Below are 24,138 nucleotides of genomic sequence, written 5' to 3'. Positions count from 1 at the left end.
GAACAGGGGTGGAAAGGGAGCTGGGAGATAGGGTTGATGAAAGGGTATTGGGATGGCTTGGACAGATGGAAAGAATGAGTGAAGAAAGATAAGTAAAAGAGGTGTGGAAGGCAGAAGTGGAAGGAGTGAACCTGAGGGGGCGACCTAGGATGAAATGAATGGATGGGGTAAAAAGGGCATTGGGAAAGAGGGGAATGTCTGTAGAGAAAGGACGGGAGAGGACAGAAGATAGGGTGAATGGAGAATGGTTGTGTATGGATGATACTGTGATGCATAAGGGAGAGTGGGTGGATGTGGGGTGAGGGAGTATGTATTAAAAATAAATTGACGAAGACCGAAGGGATTTCTCCCCGTCTTCTCTTTTTCTATATGAGGGGACGGAGAGAGGGGATCCCCGAATTAATGAAGCGGCGTTGCTGTAGATGTGCTGTGTCTTGTGACACTGCTTCTGACCAAGGGCAGTGGAGAAGATGCAGGGATGACCCGTCATCCAGGAGGTGCTATGATAAGAGGGAGGGAAGAGGGTAGGGGGAGTGGAGTATGTAGGGGATGAAATTGGTGGGAGTGGTTTCTATCCCTTTGTCTTTTGGCTACCTGCCGTGTAAGGGGGAAAAAGCCTTTGGTATATGTATTTATCTATCTAAAGGATTACAAAGGATTACAAAGGCGGAGCATGCCGACAGGAGACCTTTTGGTCCATATCTAGGTCGGATGCGAAAAAAATCATGATAATAAAATAATAAATAAAAACTATAATAATGTAAATAACAAATAAAATACATAAATAAATGCATAGGTATAGTTAAATAATAAACAAACAGGTAAATAGTAAATAATAATAAATTGACATATAACTAATAATAAATGAAAATCAGACAGACAAATGATAACAAAACAAAAACAAATTTATCTATTCATTTATTTATTCGTTTGTCTATTTTTTATTTATTCAATTTTTTTTTTTTTTTTTTGGGGGGGGGCGGCAAGGGCAAAGGGTTCAACCAAGACAGAGCCAGGACGCTCTCAAAGACAAGAGCAAGTGAAGGATCAACATGAAGAGGAGGAAGAACAGGAGGAGCAGGAGGAAGAGGAGGAGGAAGGGGCGAAGTTCTTTTTATGGAGTGTAGTTTATCTAGTAGGTAATCTCGAGCGGGGAAGAAGAAATGAGAGGGGGAAGAAGGAAAGGAATGGGAGGAAGAGAAGTAGGTGGAAGATGAGAACGCAGAGGAAAACGGGAAGAGAAAGAAAAGGAGTGGGAACAGAAAGAGAGGTGAAAGGAGGAAGAGGTGTGTAAGAAAAGAGGAGAATGAAAAGGAGAAAGAAAGGGAGAAAAAGGAAGAGGTAAATGAAGAACTCTCACCTGAAACCCTTTTCCAACCAAACTTAGAACATGGATGTTGACTGAATGGGGAAAAGAGGTCAATTAGAGCAACTTTCTAGAAATATGCGGTGATTTCAGTCTTTTTTTAGGCCTTTCAGTTCATGGGATAGGGTTGTTAGAGCAGCTCTGATGTAAGACAATATACTTCTGGAACTCCTGGATCCTCACAGAATACGTTCCACAAAGGAAACATTAGCTATGAGAAAACAATTTATCCTATTTGAAAAGTAAGTGTCCCTTTTGTGATACATTAACGTTTATTAATGTTCTATCAATACTATTGAGATGACCCTTCAACCACATAGGCTGAGACAGAAGGGAAAACAAGTGACGGTGGGATTAGTGTGAGGCGGATGAAGATTGGTGGATGTGTACCTTGACTTGTCACCTACCTGTAAGGGCAAAGAGGCCGTTTACACCCCAGTCACACCAAGCTTACGACCTGCTTCCGACCAACAGTGACCACGTGGTCACCGGCCAGTTGCAAGTAGTCTTTGGAAGTCGCTGGTAGTCGGTAATAACATAAATAAATAGATAGGTTGATGAATAGATATATTACAACACACACTGAATAGTCTCCAGTACATAGATTTCTATCTTATCAACCACAAACTTTTTCCATTTCAGTTCCTTGCATAGATTTTGTGCCGCCGACCGATCCCTAGATTTTCAGTCGAAATGGTCGGAAACGGGTCGTAAACTTGGTGTGACTGGGGCTTTAGGATACTGATAGACAGAGAGGTTTTCGGTAATTGCATAACATTAGAACGAATATTTCTATCTAAACTGCTATACTCCTCATTATCTTACACTGAAGTGTCAATAGCAAAATGGATATCTTTTTCTTTTCTATGCAAAACATTCCAGAAAAAGAACTCACCTCCGATATGTATCAGAATAAGTTTACGTCAACAATTGTACATCCAATTTATCTTACATTGAAACGGAAATAGCCCAAAAGCCTGTCTTGATTGAAGGAAATGGGTAATAATTTCTTCTTCATCATTCAAAAATATATTTCAACGTCTTTCCTGAGGGAGGTAGCCAAGCCAAGGCTTTCAAAAGTTTCTATAAAAAAAAAAAAAATAAAAAAAAAAAATAATAATAATAATAAAAAAAAATCCCTGATCTTCTTAAACGGCCTGCAATGCCAATGCGGAAACGTCAACCCCACATACCATGAGGAGTAAACAAGAGCTGATCAACTAAACAAAAATAGCAACAGCATTCTACGAGTTGTCGTGTCGGCTCATTGCGTGTAGAGACCAACGCGAGGAATCACAAATTATTCACTTGATCGTAGAGGCCTCCTTAGGTCACCTTTATTATACGGACACCAAACACATACATACAAACACCCACGAACACAAGTCAGTGTGTGCATGGAAACGAGCTTCCAGATTTTTCGTTATTGCGTTGTTTGCCTCAGGTCAGTGCACATACCCAAAGGGAGCTGCAGAGAATTCAGGTAAATACCTATATAAACATTGCACGTTCCTGATCCTAACACCGACCCAACGCATTATCCATTATGTGATATTGGTGATGTACTGCGAATGAATATTAATGACTCGTTTATTCCTGCTAATTGTAAAAGCTGACACCCATATCGTGCCACGGTACATACTGTTAGGTGGTCTCTGGTCACGCTTATTGTCTGGTGCTACAAAACAACTTATCAGCACAACAGCTCAACAACTGATGTTGTGTCGCCTTTTATGCTTTGCCATAGACATGATAAGTGATAGCCATACAAACACTTAGATGCAAATGAAGTTTCGTGGGCATAACTGCTCTGGTGAAGAAAGTCAACGCAACGGACAGCGCTTTATCAAGCCATATCATTTGCCTAAAAAGGGTTGATCTTTCTCTATTTTGTATGAAACAAGTGTCTTCTATTTTTCTATATGGTTGGAGTACAATTATTTAGCTCGGCGTTAATAATAACACCTAACTTATTTTCTGGTATTTCCAGAAGGTTTTTCTTGTAAATATTCAATATGGCTTCAGCGAACACGACATCCTTGACAAGCAATGTTGCCAGATGCCTAATTCAGCAGCACTTACTATTGACACAAGAAAAAATAGCAATAATAAAAACAACACTATCAGGCCGTTTTGTACCAATACAGTATTTTAAAGAACAAGTTCAAATGTTTTAAGTGGCTGTCGTGTGCTTTGTTTCATACATTTCCTGTTTTGAGTCCTGTGGTTTGCCGTTGTACTCTTTCTTTCCAATAATATTTGTGGACCACACATATTCCAAGTGTGGTCGTACCATTAATCAATACAATTGTTTGATGACAACTGGACTTGTGTCGCATGAAATTCGCGTTAGCAACCCCAGTATCCTATTTACTTCCTCTGAGGCAGAAATACATTGATGAAGTTTTACAGCTGTTGCAGGTAATTAGGCCAAGATCCTTTCCACTCTGCACATGAGGTAGCGCTTTCCCAAATAATGAAGAACCGTACTTAGTGTCAGTTTTACCAATGTACATACATTTACAATGTCTTCTAATGGTACAGAGACCACAAGGCTCTCTACAGCCTGAATAATTTAGATAATTCCTAAAAACACAGTTATATAATTCATAGTTATCTATTTAATATCTATATGATAATGATTTCTTCTCATTACAAAGGAGGACGTTTCATAACTGTATGTCTATATTCATATACAACGTTTCAAGTTCGTAGCTATCTATCTAATTTTCCTTTCCTGGCTAGTATTAGATAAACCACATTTCTAAAGGTTTCTTTCTTGTCACAAATTTTTGGAATGAGCACGAGAAATCAGTCTCCCTTATATTGAACAATTCATTTTTTTTTTTTTTTTACTTACAAATTTTGTACAAAAATTATTCCCTCCAACCTCACCTGACTCCATTACGTAGATGACACATTGTGTCTGTGGCGTCTTGATAACAACATAAACGATTTTATATAAAGACTGAAAAGGTTCGATAATTCTCAATAGAAATAGACAAAGAAAATATTTCATTTTTTATAAATTGCACTCTTTATCGCCATAAAATTAATCCAGGTATCCAGTACTCTGCGTGTGAAGCTTTTTTTCAGATCTCTTCTATAGTTATCCTTTTTTTAGTTTCTTTCGTGTCCTCTTGTTTTTCCATTCTCCCATTTTAGGAAATCATTTATATCTACGATTTCCATCCCTTTCATGATTCTATAGATCAGTAGTTCCCAAACTTTTTCAGATTGTTACCCATGTTAACATGCCACATTAAGCATGTTACCCCTTCCACAAAATGTCAACATTAATATATATGGCTATATTAAAACACTAGAGATTTTTTCGTTTATTTATTGTATTTGAACTTTGTGCGTCTCTAATGCCAAAGGTGTAGAGAACATCAGTGGGATGGATGGAGTTGCATGCTTTGAAGCTAGTTGAGGACTTCTTGGCCTTTTTTTTTTTCACCCCTCCCTTACCCCTCGAAAATTAGATAAATTACCCCCGGGGGTAATTTACTCCCAGTTTGGGAACCACTGCTATAGATAGTCAGCAGATCTCTTTCTCTTTGTTCCAGAGTTGGCAATTCCAATTTGGACAATCTTTGTTCGTATGTTAATTTGTGTGTGTGTGTGTGTGTGTGTGTGTGTGTGTGTGTGTGTGTGTGTGTGTGTGTGTGTGTGTGTGTGTGTGTGTGTGTGTGTGTGTGTGTGTGTGTGTGTGTGCGTGCGCGTGTGTGTGTGTGCGTGTACTGTATACACATACTAATATACATATTTTCTTTTTTCAGTGATAATGAAATGGACGCACTGCCTATTCTGTTTTTTCTATATGATTTTGGTTGCAGCAGGCAATCTGCTTTTCAGAAAGGTAAGTCCCAACAAATGGTGCCAGAATGCAACTTCAGGTGGTTGACCTTCAACTTCAATTCCGAAGTTTGGAGATCTCGAGACAGACCTTAGCCTTTGTTTCGGCCTCGAAACGCGGAATCGCCAAAGGTCTTGAGCCAAGGTCATCTCGATGTCATTATATACCAATTAGCTACGAAAACACACTTGAATTTTTAGCTAGAATCTTTCAGAAACAGTACAATAGAAATATATCTTATGACAAAAATAATATCTTATTTATGGTCAGGTACAATGAAATTGAGTTACCCGTACGTACAGGAACACAATTTCAGTGTAAAAATACTTAAGAAAGCTGGGCACTTTACAACGCTGTATATTCAGGTTCTACGTGTTGTACCAGTATAGTACATAGCGCTTTGCTCTACGGCATGTTGCATTTGGTGTTCAGTAAACAAACTCCAATTAGCGTAGTGGTTGTGTTGACAAGGTGCAATATGCACACAAACAAGAGGCCTGCGAACAAGCAGCAAATTAAGTACACATCCAAACATAATGTGTACGTACATTCAAACACAAGTTCAACTGGTATAAGTGATTAACAACACAACATATCCAATATGGCGACACCAAGGTGAAAGTTGAAGCCCTTAAGCATGAATGGAATCTATATATATATATGTTTATTATATTTACATCCTTACAACGACAATGCTCCCCCTTAAGAACGGAGTTTACCTAAGAGTAAGAATAATTAGATTGACTTTTAAAGCGCCAACCACTTCGGAACGTATTACACATTGGGCGTCAGAGACCGGACGTTAGGCCAAGGAAGGCAAAGAATCTGACGGAGATGGTACAGTAATCTCATCCTTACACGTCTGAGCCCGTTGACAGATGAACACATAGGCTTGTTTCAAGCGGTTGATTGAGACAGACGTATCGTCTTGGGGAAGTCTAAGAACGAAGTACTCTGGCTCGCGGTGGATAACGCCACAAGGGCCAGAATACGGAGCCTCCAAACTCTTTCGGACACTGTCAACACTCATTCACACCTTTGAACATACGAGAGGTTATAAGGCACATATGGCTGAGGTACTGAATGGCAGTCACTACCGGATGGAATATAAAATACTACATCTTTTGCTATTTCTCCTCCATTTTCCTCATTCATCACTATCCTTTTCTTAGCGCTTCCCACCGCACCTATCTTTCCCTCCCTATCCTCCTTCACATTTAGCATCTTTCTCCATCTATCTTCCACTCTCATCTTACCTTCCATGGTGATAATGATAATAATGATAATAATAATAATAATAATAATAATAATAATAATAATAATAATAATAATAATAATAATAATGATGATAATGATAATCATAATGATAATAATAATGATAATAATAATGATAATAATAATGATGATAATAATAATGATAATAATAATGATAATAATAATAATAATAATAGTAATAATGATAATAATAATGATAATAATGATAATGATAATAATAATGATAATGATAATGATAATAATAATAATGATAATAATAATGATAGTAATAATAATGATAATAATAATGATAATAATAATGATAATAATAATGATAATAATAATAATAATTATAATAATTATAATAATAATAATAATAATGATAATAATAATAATGGTAATAGAAATAATAATAATAGTAATAAATAACAATAATAATATAAATAATGATAATAATGATGGTGATAGTAATAATGACAATGATAATAATAATTCTAAAAATAATAATAATAACGATAATCATGTTGCCCGACTTCCCACTTATCTTTGTCTTTGCTAGATTGTGCCACCCCCCTTGTTTGAGAGTGAGTGTTATCCTCGGAGCGTCAACCTGTCTTCCCACCCAAAGCCATTGGTTGTTTGCGCGAGCACGTGCACTAACACCGACATATGTTGGAGTTTCTGCATACAAAGTGAGTCTTTTTTCTTTCGTTGTTTTGTTTCCAACAATTATGTACATAGTAACCACACACACACGCACACACACATCTCACCATTATATATCGCCACTCTGCATTAAGCTAATGCTAACATCTCCTTTAGGATTTTGTATATCATGCCTACATTAGTTGTGTATTTAGTCAATCTTCCTTGCTTGTTAAATGCCACCCCGAAATAGTTATATGGAGTTAGCGGACAAACGAGCAACAACAGACCTATTTGTCCTTACATGGCTGCTTCGGTATCTATTATTATTATTATTGATATTATTATTATTTCTTATGTTTTTTCTTAATCTATTTAGAAGTAAACAATTCTAGTCGGGAATTTGTACCCCATTAAATATCGAGACTTCTTTTTTCATAAATTTACAGTGGAACAGTCGATGACGTTGGATGGTAGACCTTTCCATATATCAACAACGAAATTGAAGAAAGAATACTTTGCGACGTCTGTTTGAAATCGTTTTCCCACAATCTTGCATCCATTACTCCTATATTAGTTTCGTTGGAGATGTCAATCTCAAGACATTTTTCCACATCCGTGTTTTCAATTCCTTTAACCATTTTGAAGACCTCAATTAGATCTCTCATTCTCCGTTTCTAAAGACTAAACAAATTTAGTTCGCTTAAGCGCTCTTCGTACGGCTTGTTCCGCAACCTAAGAATAAGCTTTGTTATCCTACGCTACACCCTAATTTCTGTATACCCTTCTTGCAATATGGAGACCAGCACTGTGCACATTATTCTACGTTAGGTCTGACTAGGGCATTTTAAAGATTAAGAATAATTTCTTTACTTCTAAACTCAAAGGCTCTATTTATAAACCCAATTAATTTATTTGTCGTTCTAATGACCTCCAAGAACTATTTGCTTCGTTTAAGGTCATTCGAGATCACAACACAACGGTCTTTCTCTTGTTCCACTCTTGCCAGTTGTACACTATCCATAATGTAGTTGGCTCGGACGTCACTATTACCTTATGAAATATTTTACATTTATCTCTATATTTTTATCCCGGTAGTTAATGTATACCAGAAAGAGTATAGGACCTAGCACTGGTTCCTGGGGCACTGTACTTGATACACATCGCTAGTCTGAGCGTTTTCCATCCAGAACAACACGTTGGTTATGATCAGACAGCCATTTAGAAAAGCATCGATGAATATGATCTACTATACGATGGGCTTCTATTTTCGTTAGTATCCTCATATGGGGGACTTTATCGAAAGATTTTTGGAAGTCATACATACATACATAACGTCAACTGCCATCTCTCCGTACATTTTATAAACATAATGCAAAACGTCAAGAGGGTTTGTCAGACAAGAGCACTTATTACGGAAACCATGTTGTGAATATTTAATATTGTTCTTCTCCGAGAAATAAAAAAAATTATCTCTCAGGATAGACTCCATTAGTTTACAGATAATTGATGTAAGGCTAATAGGCCGATAATTACTAGGATTGTATGTGTCACCCTTTTTAAACAAGAGTACAACATTTGCTAGTTTCCATTCTTGCACAACTCTTCCAAATTGTAAAAAGTTTTAAAAATCACACTAAGGGGCTTGCAGTTTACTTTTTAACTTCCTTGAGTATTCTTGGGTAGAATTTGCCTGGTCCAGGCGATTTGCGTATTTCAAGTTTATCTATGACGTGCATCACATCGTGTTCTGCAATATCCATACCAAGTGGACGTCTGGATACTGTCTGTCCTGGTGGGACTGGCTGTTCGTTTTTTCTGTTGTTCTCAATAATAAACACAAAATAACCATTTAGGATGTCTTCCATTGACCTCTCATCTGTTACTATTCCTCCACCCCTTCTGATGGAGGGGAGCAATGGTGTTCCTGAGTACTTTATTTTTCTGATATACCCGAAAATTTATATAGGATTTTCTTTGCATTTACTTTTCTTGTAATTTCCTACTTTTAATTTCTCGACATCTTTTGTAATCTATCGGCTTGTCTACATGTTTATTTATATCTCCTATACGCATGTTTCCTTGCTAGCAAAATATTTCTAATATCAACATTCCACCCTTTAAGTTTGGCTTTGCTTGATGGTCATCTATCGTGCATTGGAACACATTCTTATCTATTCGTCTATTTTAGTATATTAATCAATATATCCTAAGTTTGTTCAACATCCTGTATTCTGTCAATTTTTGACCAGTCGACGTTTCCAAATATGCCTCTCAAATTTTCTAAGTCTGCTTTTTGGATGTCTGGCACCTTTTCGAAGTTTTTGTTTTGCAGTTTGATGTTACATTCGATGTTGAATGTGAGGATACTGTGGTCACTGGTGCTGAATTTCAGTCCAACATTTACATCCGTTACTTGGTTATCGTTGGTGGCAAGATCAATATCAGAACATTCTGCCCGCGTATCGGCCATGACCGGTGTGTGAATTTAACGTTCCACTCCATACAGTTACTGATATGTTGAAATCTCCAATAATAATAGCATCGTTCTCACTGCAGCATATCGTTCATTATCAATATTTTTATTTTGGACTGGTAAACAAGATCATGAACAAAATTTTCGGATGCTGTGCGAATCTGCACAATTAGAATCGATGTTCGTTCTTTGCTGTTTAGTAGTTTCCTGAATATCGAATACCGTTTTATATTATATTTTGCTAATTAAAATTTTATTTTCAGTGTTTATCCAAGTTATAGTGACCCCAACAATACCATAGTCCCATAGAAAAGTAATTGTAGCAAGATCTTGGAATTCATTTTGGAAGCTACGTGCATTGATTAAACAGACTTATAACTGTTGCCTCTGAGTGGATATTGGACTTTTGTTTTCTACGATAGGGACAGAGACCCCTTCTCCTCTCTCTCTTTTTTCCCGATATGCCTCTAATTTAGTGCATCATTGAGGAGTCGACCCAGGCGAGCAGAGCCATTTTGACGCAGATATATCCCGTTGTTTTTGTTTTTTGTTTTTGAAGTGATTCCACTAGTCTAGGAACACCATGTTTTCATTTGAGCACAAGAACTTTAAGCGGTCATTTGTGCTGAAAACCCACTTGTAAAACTGACCTTCAGCACAGATGGGAGGGAGAATGTCAGATATCATGATCTTGCAACGTTTTGTCTTGGGCCCGTTCATCATACGTTTGTATTTATCAATTCTCCTGAGTGTGCGTTCTTGACGTCTTTCGTGCCTACATGCACTATGTACATTGAATCAACCTTTTCATCATCAAAGAATACATCGATGGCATTTATGATGTCATTAATTTTGGCTCCGAAAAAAAAATATATATATATATATATATATATATATATACAGATATGTATACATTCACATGTCTATATATGTATATATATATATATATATATACATATATATATATCCATAGATATATATACATATATATATATATATAATATTTATAATATTTATATACAATATATATATATATATATATATGTATATAATATATATATATAATATATATATAATATATATATACATATGATATATATAATATATATATATAATATATATATATATATATATATATATATATATATATATATATATATATATATATATATATATATTCTCCTTCGTTTGGAGCTCTTCAATTAATTTATTTTGACTGATGGCGTATAAGTGAATCTCCCATAATAATACTGTCTTCTGCTTCATCATCCAAAGGACATAATGAGTTCCGCGTCATGAGAGGCTCGAAAGGGCTTTCTTGGTTTTGCTCGGGTACCTTACTAGAGGTATCGTCTTGTTCCGGTCCCGTTTGGAGGATGGTGCGAGTGGCAGATTTCAAAGAAGTAAGAGATGTTGGAGCAGGGGTCGATCCGCAGCATAGGTTAGAGGCGCAATGTCGAAACGGTAGCATTTGGTGAAAAAGCGTCGGCACCGATGTGAGTTGTTACAAATTATTAAACAAATTTTACCTTGTTTTTCAATTTCGTGTTTTCTGTTTGAAAAATCTCCACGGCCTTTTCAGCTGTGCGGAGGCTACATATTTCCGAGAATGAATAGAAAGACTTGGCAAACCTTCCCCGACATAATATATATGCTCTCCATGCTGGAACCATTTTGCACTGCTTTTTTAGAACGACTGTTTCAATGAATTTTAATTCGAATTTAAAGTACATGGGAACTGTATATCTCCTAACAAAGTTAGTATTTACTTGAGCAATTACTTAAAAGAAAAGATCGTGAATTATTTTAGCACTCACCCTTGTTGACTTAAGATGGATGGGAATGACAGGTGGTAATAGACATGGAACTGCTTAGTATAGACCTTATGGTCTCTTGCAGTCTTCTTCATTATGTTTTTTTTTTTTTTTTCATCCTCCTATTTCTCAGACGTAGCGGGAGGGGGAGGGGGTTGATCGGTGCTTCAACTCATAGCTACACTGTCACCTCCCACCCTCGACACTTTCCACTTTTTAATCCTACTACGGACTAATATCATTCTATTCATCGACCAGAAACTATGGGTTAGATATATAGATAGAAAGACTGAGAGATGAGCACAGCTTAGTGTGAGTTTGAAGGGAGAGCCTATTGTAGGGCGGAATGTTGTATGACGGCAGAAGAGGAGATCGGAAAGGAGAAAGGATGGAGGCTTGTGGTTAAGGGGGTGGTGGTGGACGCAGTCACCCTTGTGATGGGAACGGAGGGGTGTCAAATCTTTTTGGCTGTGTCTTGGCTGGTTCTCCTCTTCCTCTATGTTGCATAGCACCACTTTATTCCACTTCTTATTTCATCGCTGTACCGAGGCACTGTTTCATATACCTCTAGCACTATATCTTTCGACCCCCTTCAGGGGCTGGGAGGGGGGTTTTCACACTACTGACCCTCTGCATTGCGTTGTGGGTCTTTGTATTTTTTTTTTTTTTTGTATTCTCTGTCCACTATGTAGTGTATTATTTACTCTAGGCCTAGATAGGGCCGTTTTCTATCACACAGTGTATATTTCATTCACCTCTGGCAATCAGCCCCCCTCCCGCGAGTTTGTGATTAGTCGCGAGCGATTTTGAACACGTCCAACACACACGACACTTCCTGAACGAGTTGGTTTGTTCCAGTTCCACATTGCCCTCTTTTATCGTTATCACCATTATTTCAGTCTTCTGTTTTAGCTTCATTCCATATTGTTACGTTACATCACTATCTAATGCTTTCACCAGGGTCTCTTCCTTTTCTTCATCCATATAGTGAATGGTCACCTTTATCTTTTATTTTCAGCAGATCGTACGCCCACCCCCACAATCTTACTTGTATTATTGCGATATGACAGATTTTCCTGTACTCATATTCCCAGATCTTATTCCTCATTTCTTTACACCCCATCTCTTTGAGATGGGCTTCATTTCCAATACATTTTCTGGCTATGAAATTAATATTCCAATCATGGCTCTACTGTAATCTTCATCTCTAATTCTACTCATGATCCTCGTGTCATCTGCAAACATGCTAGAAAAGCTTGTTATATATTCTACCGTGGCATTATTGCCAGGACTGGTGCTACGCTCACGGGTCCCGTTCCTGTCTTTCCGTTTATCCTGGATTGTTTCTTCTAATTCATTCCATGGATTAATGCATCCATTTGGAAAGTTGTGATTGTCAACATTCTTTAGTAGTATTTCTATGTCCAATTGACGTTCTTTCGTTCCATACTAACAGATCCTGTTTGTCTCCCACGCCTTCCACAGTTCTGACGGTAACTATCATATCCTGTGTGTGTGTGTGTATTTATGGGCTTATCTACTGCATTTACTATATGTAATATACAGGAAAGTAGCTATGTCCATAGGGTCTCGCATCTTTTCTTCTATCATACTTGGTTATGAATTCGTTTATGGTTCTATAGGAATCTAAAGTACATTCTGTAAAGGATTAGTATTCATTACATCTATAGAAACTGACCGGTATTAAGGAGTTTTTATACATAACACAGAGTATGACATGTTTCCGTGCATTTCATCTCCGAGGCTGGAAACCAATGTCATCACTTCTTCCTGCATTCTCTCCATCATATTTTCATCATTTACTTTATGCGGAGACCATACCACCACCACTACACATTGCAATCTAGGACGGAAGAGGCAGTCTATGAATTTCCATATTACATCTTTGCCAATGCAGTGAACAATTATTTATATATGTTGATCAAATGTCTGTATGTATTTGGTTTGTATATTTGTCAGGTGACCAGGTCCAGGTATAGTTGACTAGCATTCCCTAACCCTTCTCCTCTTTTACTTTTGTAAATGATCCATTTTCCAATAAGATATTCACTAGAGTTCTCATTAAACTGTTACCCATATACATTGCGTGTTTAATTAGATGTGGTAGGTATAATAAAAAATATGTCAGCAGAAAAAATAATGACGTAAATATTTTACAGACGAATTGTGTTTAATGTATGACGCACGGATCACTCTTCGCGAGGACCCTCCCCCGCCTCCTGACAGCGACATGTGCTATTCCTCATGGTCATTGGGACCCCGGAGCATCATCGTGCAGAGCGCCACGGCGAGCTCCCAGATGTCTTCGAGGCCCTTGTCCACACCGATATCTGCTGCAAATGGCTACTTCTGCAATAGTCTCAACACGTGCTACGTCAGTGTGTACACAAGTGGGTCATGGTGGAATGGTGATCTCGGCAAAGTCTTCGCTATCAAAGAGATCTGGGTACAAACTAGAAAAAGCTACTTTTTGAACGTCCAGGCACGCGTGGGAAACACATCGGTGATCGCAGACCAAACGATCATCGGCGAAACTCTGTCTCAGGTCGATGAAGCCAAGTATCTTGCCTCTAATCCCATATTGGGCCGATACGTGTCACTGAGGAGTTTATCAGGGTCTTTTTATTTCGTTCTATGTGACGTGAAGATAATCCCAGCTCTAGGTTGAGAACTACTGTACAACGTGAGCAAAATGACGTCCGATGAAAATGGAAATGGAAGTGACCATGCAGTGCTATTAATGAAGTAATATGAAAAATTCCCAGAATTGTGGAATGTGTCGCTACTGGAGTACCGCAATAAAGATATGAAGGCAAGTGCTACAAGATAACAAAGGCATTAAACATTTCTGACTAGGAAATCACACGAAAGTGGCACAATCTGTGTTGCCAAATGAACAGTGAAATAGGGAAATAAAAAAGAGGAAAAGTGGCATGGGATTATTACTTTTCTGAGTTAAGTATGTTGTATTTCAATTTTAGTGGTCACTTTTCCCACCAAATATTCACAATCTTCTGTACACATACGTAGAAAGTTATAATAGGATACTGTGTCGTCATCAACCATTTATTTAAATAATTTTGTATGTGCTCCCTCTTCATTTCATCTGGCTACCCATTTTCTGACCCACACACTTTTCTTTCTCTTTTTCTTCTTCAAATCCTCCATTATGAATATTGTTGCAGCTGCAGCAACTAGGTGCCTGAAGCGCGACATTACATCATACACAAGTCTCAAATTTGATGGTCTGAGACTTCCTCGTCAAACGAACTCCAGTGTAAACTAACGGTAGATCAATCTCTCTACATTCAATTTACAGGTCTTACTAGTTTCTAATACAGTGTACACGTACCTTTTGCACACGGTTATTGCTGTGTAATTCACAGCAAAATAACAATCGCACAGTATGAAATTAAGCCAAAACAAGTACAGGATTACACTTGCTTCCCCATGATACAGTTACAGTAAACGATAGTCATGCAATCAAATATAACGCATTCACCCTTCGTACAGTGTCAAATGCCTTCTCCACATCGTTGCACGCCATGACTCTTTGACTTGTTTTGAATCCCATTGTGCAGGGAAATGAAGTCTTCATCACATCGTTCTACAGGGTATTTTCTAGGTAGCTGGTCAAGTGGCAGAAGAGAACGTGTCGAAGTACCTTACCGAAATACTCTACTAAAGATATGGGAATGTACGATAGTAGCCCAGGGGTTAGTGAAGTTTCTACAGCTATTCAAAAGAGCATTGAATGTACAAAGTGTTTAAGAGTCATTATACACGAGAATGTTTGAAGACCTCGCTCCATGTAGGGGAGTTCTGATTATTGGTCAATGTGGTTGATGACTGAGTACAGGCTGCGGATTCTCGTGCTACTGATGGTTGATACCCCTCCAGAATTTTGAAGGAACAGCAGTTAGAGAGCGATTGGAGTCGATGAAAAGGGAATGCATGTTTTGTAAGACCGCTTCATGGATCTAGGCACGATTGTAGGAATGCTTTAGGATTTTAGCATAACAATTCAAAGTCTGCTCGTGTGCAACAAAGTTGTGAACGTAACCATCTTGACGTCCCATTTCCTTGGGACGTGTGTGTCCATTTCGTTTTTTACAAACATTATGAGTCAATGCCAATCATTTTCTGATGATGTATTGGGAGCATGTTGGTGTATTTCTTGAGACTCGCTTTAATCGTCCCAATATGCTTGACTATATTGCAAACGGGGTTCAGTGGGGGGACATTCTCCAACCAGCATATTATATATTATTTTTCTATTAATGTTTTCATTATTCGTTTGTGTGTGTATGCATTAACCAAGTTGCATTTACTTAGATGTTGTACACAGGACAAGAGGTATGTACATAGGGTCCTGTCTTTGTGTTGCTAATAGTCAAATCTGACCTTAAATTCTCCCATGTTGTTTAACTTTACTGTCTCTTCATTCAAATTATTCTATGAATCAATAATTATGTACGGTAAACTGTTTTCTCATATCCTTGAAATTTTTAGCCTATTTTAATATCATTTCAAGGACTCTGGTTTTCCTTGTTACCATTATATCAGGTAATCTTTATCAAGTACCACTATGATCAATAAGTAATGAGAAAATGTCAGGAGAGACACTATTTATTTTCATAAGCTTACAAAACTTAGTTTCCTTCAAAATAATTGCCTTTCGCACCTACACACTTCTGCATGCGTCTCTCCCAATCCTGGAAGACCTCCTCAAAGTCCTTTTTCAGTAGTTCCTTCAGGTAACTTTCCGATGCCTCTTTCAGCTCCTCTGTTGACTGGAATCTGGTTCCCCTGAGGCTGTCTTTCATGCGTGGGAACAGGATGAAGTCGCAAGGGGTCAGGGCTGTAGGGTGGGTGTTGTACCACTTTCATTCCCCTGTCGGCCATCCAGGTGGTCACCAGCGTTGACTTGTGGCATGGGGCATTGTCCTTGTGGAACCACCACTGACCACTTCTCCACTGCTGAGGGCTCTTCTTCCTTATCTTCTCCCTGAACCTTTTCAGAACAGTAAGGTAATATTCTCTATTGATGGTTTGACCCTGAGGAACCCATTCAATGTGAATGAGCCCCTGGGAGTCAAAGAAAGGAATGACTATGGCCTTCTCTTGCGACCTGCTCATCTTTGCCTTTTTGGGTCTGGGGGAGATCGCGTGCTTCCACTGAGCACTCTCAGGGTCGTAGGAAACCTGAATCAGCCTCTACCATTTCGAGAATGTCAGTGCAACATTCCACACGAAACTGCCTCTAGTCGTCGGAGAGGATCTCTGGCACGAACTTAGCACAGACTTTGTGAAGCTTCAGATCTTCGGTCAGAACTGTCTCTACTGTGCCAATACTAATACCAACAGCTTCAGATATCATCCTCACAGATATTCGACGGTCTTGCATCACTAACCTTTGCACTTCCTCAATGTTTTCCTCCTTGCGTGCACTTTTCGTGGCTCCAGATTTGGATTCATCCTCAACCTGTTCATTTCCTTCAGAAAATCTATTAAACCACCGATAGAAACTTGCTTGGCTCATCTGTTCATCCCCATAGACCTCCTTTAACATTCCATAAGCTTCTTGTTTGGTTTTCTTAAGTTTAACACAAAAATTGATGGCGTAAAGTTGCTCCACGTTTCCCTGCATCTTGACAAGTGTTCACAGATCGGCAAACCGAATCAGACTGGTTCCACTACGTTCACCGATGCACTCAGACCTACAAATATAGAAAGTTACTAGTTAGTCATTTTATAGAATATATGTATGTGTACTTCACCATGAAATAGTATTTTGATCAAATCATATCTAATGTCACGCCTGACATTTTCTCATTACTTGTATATCATAGAATCAATGGTTCTAAGCACTTCAATTAGATTATCTCTCTCTTCTCCTCTCTAACGTTGGCAACACTAGAATATTAAGTCTCCCAACATGATTTATCAGCAAGATCTGGAATAACTTTAATGGCTGCTCTGTATTTTTTTTTTTCATTTTTTTTTTCTTTTTTTTTCTTATGTGGGCGCGCGCGATTATTTACAGCGAGGAGCCTGTTGATTTCACTTACACATAACAAAAAAAGACCACATTCAATATACACAATGCAGAGCAAAAACATGAATATATAATGTATTCCAATCATGACGTATCCAAACCGACCAGCATTTTCAACCCCTTTCATAAACCTCTAGAAGTATAGAAATTATGCGTTAGTCCCTGGAAAGAGGTATTGATATCATTACACAACTTAGGATAATCATAGTTATTAAAATAATACAAGCAAAACGTGTGCATACATCAAAGTTCAGAGTATATGGTGGGACAAATACAAATTTATAGTCCAGTCATGATATATTATTTAATCTTCATTACCAAGAGCTTGAGCCCAGCTCACCGAAGATTTCTGGGTAGAGCAAGGACAAAAGGCCAAGGGAACAAGTATATCAGAGAGTGGCCCATTTCCCTCACGCCCTGCATTGGTAAGACCGCTGAGCGGATGGTCCTCAATCATCCCCCTGTGGTAGATGGAATCCTCCCATCACAATATGTATGGTTTTATAAAAGAAGTGGCAGCAACTGACTATGTAGCAACCCTTTTTGGATTAGTCGGCAGTCAGCCTGCCATTGTGGTGTCTCTGGATCTGGAAAAAAAACATTCGAGCTAGCAAGTTCTCCTACCATTCTTGCATCCTTGTATCGAAGAAGGGTCCAAGACCTGGGTTGCAGAGTACCTCACGGATAGAGTAGCGAGAGTGCTCTTCCAGGGAAACCCATTTTTATACCACGGGATGGAAAATAGGACCCCGTAGGAGAGTGTTCTTAGTCCTACCCTTTTCAACGTGTTCATGGAGAACCTCGATCTCCTTGATCTCGGATAGGATTTTTGCCTCCTCTACCATGCGGACGATCTCGCGTTGGTGGTCACTGGAGACGGCTACCTCTTTAACAAGGCTCAGTGGGCTCTTAATCGCCTCTCACAGGAATGTGGAAGGCTGAAACTGAAGATCTCGACGTCCAAGAGAACGCGGAAGCAACGATCCTACCTTATTCTTCAGGGCGACAGCCTCCCTTGGCAGCCCACCTATCAATACTTGGGCATCTGAATCGACAACAGGTTTTCCTTCGATCCGGAGATCAGGTACCTCCTTGAGGCCGCGAAGACGAGACCAAATATTCTCAGAGCCGTAACGAGGTCCTCTGGATCTACTATATTCAAGCGGTACGCTTGGCAATGGACTATACCACTGTGGCCCTCATCTCCCTCCGGCCCAGTTCGTGGGACATGCTGGAAGTCCTCCAAAATCAGGCTCTCCGCATTGTCACTGCGGCCCCTCCATGGGCCTTTGTGGTGAATCTTAGACAGGATGTGGGAGTTACCTCCCTTTGGCTACGGACGGAGAGGCTTCCTTCATGTCTTCTCGTCCGACTTCTAACCCAACCAAGGGAGTACAGTTAAACCCTCCCTTCTCAGTGCACTAGAAGCCGAGGGAGACCCTAATGGTCACTCCTGGAAGAACCTTCCGGTGAATGCGATCCGCGTCTTTGAATTACGGGAATTGGTTCAGAGACGTAGGATACTCCAGACGGACTTCATCCAGATTATACCCCTGCCCTCCCCCGTGACGTTCCTTTGCATCAGTTTTCATTTTTTTTTTTTTTCACCTTAACGGAAGGAAGACTGACTACGACCTGGCACGGATGCGACCCACGGAATTTGAGACCACAAGGTCACTAGGTACGAGGTATTCCATCTGCCTCCGGGTAGAAGGGCGGAATCTATCGGCCACAGGATCCACCTAGGATATCACTGTAGGTTTCAAGTGCAACTCGCGGGAAGAGACAATCACGAACGTTGCAAACTCTGTAGGGCCGAAGTGCAACAGCCCCTCCACCACTAGCTGCTGGAGTGTACAGCCACGGTCATCCTTCGCTTAGGAATCAGTCCACCACTCACCGCAGCAGGGGTGGCGCAGCACATAACCTCAAGTGTTCTCTACAACGTGCATTTCAGAGACCCGTCCTTCTTAATACGGTGAAATCATAATGCGTAATGATGAATAAATTCATAGATGTAAAAGATATATTTACAACTATAGACAATATTATTATTATTAATAATGATAATAATAATAATAATATAACGAAACAAGAGTGACCATTAGTAATTTATCTATATAGCAAAAGGTTTCTTCCTCTTCACAAGGAAGCCAGATAAGGCATCCACCCACCCTCCACCTAACCACATCCACTTGTTTCTTTGTTAAACGATCTTTTAGCTCCTTGTGGGTGAAGGGCCGACCTTATCCCCTCGACCCACTACTTGGTTAGAGGTAATGCAGAAAGACACACCACATCCACAGTAGGGCCTGAGAGCCAAAGCTGGTTTACCCACCGCCGCTTCACTTACATGGCGACCCTCTCTCCTCGTCCCTTCATCGTGAGGTAAACAAGACGAGGAGAAATCCCTTCGGACCGCGCCAGTTTATCATCCATTGACAACCATTCTCCACTAACACCTATCTCTTGCCTTCTACCTTCCCCTACTCAACATACATTCCCCTTTTATCCAAGGTTCACTTCACATCATCCATCCATCCATCCTATTTTGCCTCTCAAGTTTACTCCATGCACCTCTGCCTTCCACATTCTTTTTTCTTAGTCTTTCTTCACTTACTCTTTCCATGTGCTAAAAACATCCTAATAATTGCCGATTGTATCGATAAATAAAATAAATGTAGTCATGTGGACAATAAAAACATGAACAAAGCATGTTGTTTGGATATGTACCTATACATACCAGGACAATAAAATAAATGTAGTCATATGGACAATAAAAACATGAACAAAGCATGTACCTATACATGCCAGGACAGTAATATTTGGGTGAAAAGTAAGTTATTCACCTGCCATATGAAGGTAGGTTTTGTCTCGTATATATGTCCTGTCCAAACAGATTTAAGTTTTGGACATTAGACAGCATGCAGAAAATGGAGATCTACACACACAACGTGAGAAGCCTCTCAGAAGACCACGTGCTGGAGAATCTAATGGTAGAACTGTAGAATGTCATTTGGGACATTGAGATAGTCACCATCTGTTCTACTATAGAGGTAAGGAAAAGGAAAGATCTAGCGGAGTATGCTTATTGATTAATCGAGTGGTTGCTAGTATCGTAGTGAAGTTCAGTAGTATATCATATAGGGCAACTTGAACTGTCATAAAGCTGTGTAAAAGATATGCTCTAAAAGTAATTTAGGTTTATACACCAACTTCACCGAGTTTGGATGGTAAAACTGAATCATTCCATGATGATTTAAACCAGTTATGGAGATGGGAGATGAGTCGTGCATCGGAAAGTTTGAAATAGATTAGAGAATTGACAGAGCCGAGATACTAGTAAGTTATGCAGAGAAGTACAACATAATAATGAATACTTTCTTCCAAAAGCGTGTAGGTCATAAATGGACCTAGAGAAGTCTAACTGGAAACACAAAGAACGAAATACAATTAATATTACAAGAGAGGAAGAGTGTTAACAATGTTGTGTAACAGATATAAATATCCGGAGTGACCATAGAATAGGTTGCACAGCTAAGTTAACTTTCTGAGTCAAGAGAAATAAACTAGTTTTGAAGAAGAAAATAAATCTTGCCAAGTTTATAGGTAACAAGAAGGAATTTAAGTTAGAAATTGAAAATATGTTTGAAGCGCTAAGAAATACGAAGACAGAGTCGAAGGTATGAATTTGAATTTGGTGAATATGTACCATTGGAGAATTGGCAGAGAAAGTAGGAAGGACAAAAACATAAGAGAAGGAAATTATTCCAAAGTTACAAAAACCTATTTAAAAAAAGGACAATGCAGATTAAAAGCAGGACAGATGAAATACAGTAGAACTACACAAGCTTATCAATAAGTAGTCACAATAAAGAAAGAGAAGCATGGATAAAATAAAGGAAACTATTTGGAAAGTTAAAGGTATTAAAGGGGCCGAGCACATTAATTTTAGGGAAGCAGCAAATCGTATCCTTGAAAAATAGAAATGACCATTAAGTTTAGAGACAAAATGATAAAAAGGGTAGAATTTTTTTTACCAACAGCTTTACTCGTTAAATACCGTAGTTGAGTCAGTAAATTAATCTGCAGGCGTTAGTATAGTACCAGAAGTTACATAGAAGTAACATTTGTTCTCAAAAGTATGAAACGGAAAAAAGCACCTGGGGAAGACAGCATACCAATAGATCTTCTGAAAGACGCAGGGGAAGAGGTTCATTGTAAATTAGCTCAGTTATACACCCCGTATTTACGTCAAGAAAATGTTCCAGAATCATGGTGCAATGCTACAGTGATTTTATTCTATAAGAAATAAGTCTAGAAAGACCTTATAAGCTCGTCACCAAATGCATATAAAGAATTTTCCAAGATAATTACAAATAGACTAAGTCAAGTTTTAGATGGAAACCAGCCAAGAAAACAGGCAGGTTTTAGAAAATGATGTTCTACTCTAGACATTTAAAGACGATGAATCAAATAAACGATAAAACAACAGAATATAGAGCAAATAGCAATACTAAACTTGCTCAGCAAGTAGGGAGCAAACGAACACAAGGGTTCTAGAAAATATTTATGCGAAAGATACCGCTGTAGTTCGAATGGGAGCTGATAGTTCAGAGAGAATTAGGATGCCTTACTTGGGTTTGCTGGATATTAGTATTACTTCCTAAGTTTGGTGCATCTCTCTCGTTTTTCTTGGAGGAATATCAAGTCCAGATTTATCCTGTCATATTTCTTCTTAAAAGTCTAATCGATTTTGTATGATCTGTTGTTTACGTCATCAGCATGTTTTTTTTTTTTTTATAAATCCAGTACTTTTGTATTTAATGTATGTTATTTCACAGAGAAACCATTCCCAATTATTATACCAAATAATTTTTCTCGCTGATGTTACCAGTCTCTCTTTAAGATTCTCGTTTCAAAAACAGCAGAAGACTTGCAAGACAAACAAGAATTTTTTTTCAACTCAAACAAGCACCCGGCTGACGCCGGCCATGGCTCCGCCATGGTTGCTTGGCCTGCGGCGCCGCTCGCTTCGCATCGGGGTGCTTCGCGCCCCAGGGCTCCGCCCTCATTGTTTTAATGTATGATTTGTTCGGTTTGGTTTAGATAATAAAAGAGAGGAACCTATACATTTTTTTTTATTCAGTACCGGTAATAACATCATCTTTGGACGCTTTAGGTCGTTTACGTGGTGGAGTCCTAACTTCGTCTTCCGAATCATCATTGTCGTCATCGTCACTCCATCTCTTTACCGCCTTCACGATGAAGTCCTTCATTCCTTCTTGCCCCTTCTTCACCTTTTTCATTTCTTCTTTAATTTTTTCTAATAATTCCTCTAAATCCTAATATTCAATTTTATGGTATTCGCCAATAGACTCACACATACATACACACACACACACACACACACACACACACACACACACACACACACACGAACGCACACACACACCTACGCACGCACGCAAACACACACGCACGCACACACACATGCACGCACACGCACAATATATATATATATATATATATATATATATGTATATATATAAATATAATATATATATATATATATATATATATATATATAAGGATTACAAAGGATTACAAAGGCAAAGCATGCCGACAGGAGACCTTTTGATCCATATCTAGGTCGGATGCAAAAAAAAAATAAAAAATAAAAAATAAAAAATAAATAAAAATCATATTAATAATAAATTAAAACTATAACAATGTAAATAACAATTGAAATACATAAATAAATGCATTGGTATAGTTGAATAACAAACAAACAGGTAAATAGTAAATGATAATAAATTGACATATAACTAATAATAAATGAAAATCAGACAGACAAATTATAACAAAACAAAAACAAATAATATAACATAAATTATAATAATTACAGCATCTTACTTAGGTATTTATCTAAATGATTCTTAAAGCTTTGAACTGAACTACATTGCACTACCTGTGCAGGAAGTTTATTCCATTCATTAACTACACGGTTGGCAAAGTTGTTTCTACCTACTTCCAAATTGAATCTATTTCCGGACAGTTTGAGACCATTGTTTCTTGTCTGATTCTCATTCAATGTGAAAATTTGGTCACTTTTGATGTTGTCAATTCCCTTTAAAATCTTAAAGACCTGTATCAAGTCACCTCTGAGTCTACGCTTTTTTAGGGAAAACAGATTCATGTGCTTAAGTCGATTTTCGTATGATTTATTTTTGATATTTGGAATCAGTTTTGTGGCTCGCCGTTGTACTTTTTCCAGTCTGTCAATGTCTTTAATGAGATTCGGTGACCATACGGAAACAGCATATTCCAAATGTGGACGAACTAACGATTTATATAGCTTGTTAATTAGCGATGGACTTTTGAAATCAAAAGATCGCGCAATCAATCCCAGAATCTTATTTGCTTTCTCAGAGGCTGAAATACACTGCTTGGATGATTTGAGGTCGTTACTGATAATTACGCCGAGATCTTTTTCACTATCCACTTTTGTTAACGAATTTCCAAATAACTTGTAATCGTACTTGCTGTTATTTTTACCTATGTGCATTACCTTGCATTTACTTGTGTTAAATTTCATTAGCCACTTTTCAGACCATTGCTGTAATTTATCTAAATCTTCTTGAA

The 24,138-nt window shown here is 38.3% G+C and overlaps 1 protein-coding gene across 1 annotated transcript in view; it reads left to right on the top strand.

Annotated features, from left to right (window-relative positions):
- Positions 1-18,542, top strand: part of LOC143028923 (uncharacterized) — a 45,896-nt gene extending 27,354 nt beyond the window's left edge. The window contains exons 3-5 of the mRNA XM_076191275.1: positions 13,595-14,098; positions 14,201-14,247; positions 18,318-18,542. Of these exons, the coding sequence (XP_076047390.1) occupies positions 13,595-14,098; positions 14,201-14,247; positions 18,318-18,542 (776 nt within the window). The remainder of the gene's footprint in view (positions 1-13,594; positions 14,099-14,200; positions 14,248-18,317) is intronic.
- Positions 18,543-24,138: the final 5,596 nt, after the last annotated feature.

The sequence above is a fragment of the Oratosquilla oratoria genome, chromosome 10 (genome assembly GCF_046742065.1).
Source record: "Oratosquilla oratoria isolate Oo_2021 chromosome 10, ASM4674206v1, whole genome shotgun sequence".
Taxonomy (NCBI): Eukaryota; Metazoa; Arthropoda; class Malacostraca; order Stomatopoda; family Squillidae; genus Oratosquilla; species Oratosquilla oratoria.
The sequence above is the reverse complement of the archived record's forward strand: the minus strand, read 5'-3'. Positions and strand labels throughout refer to the sequence as shown.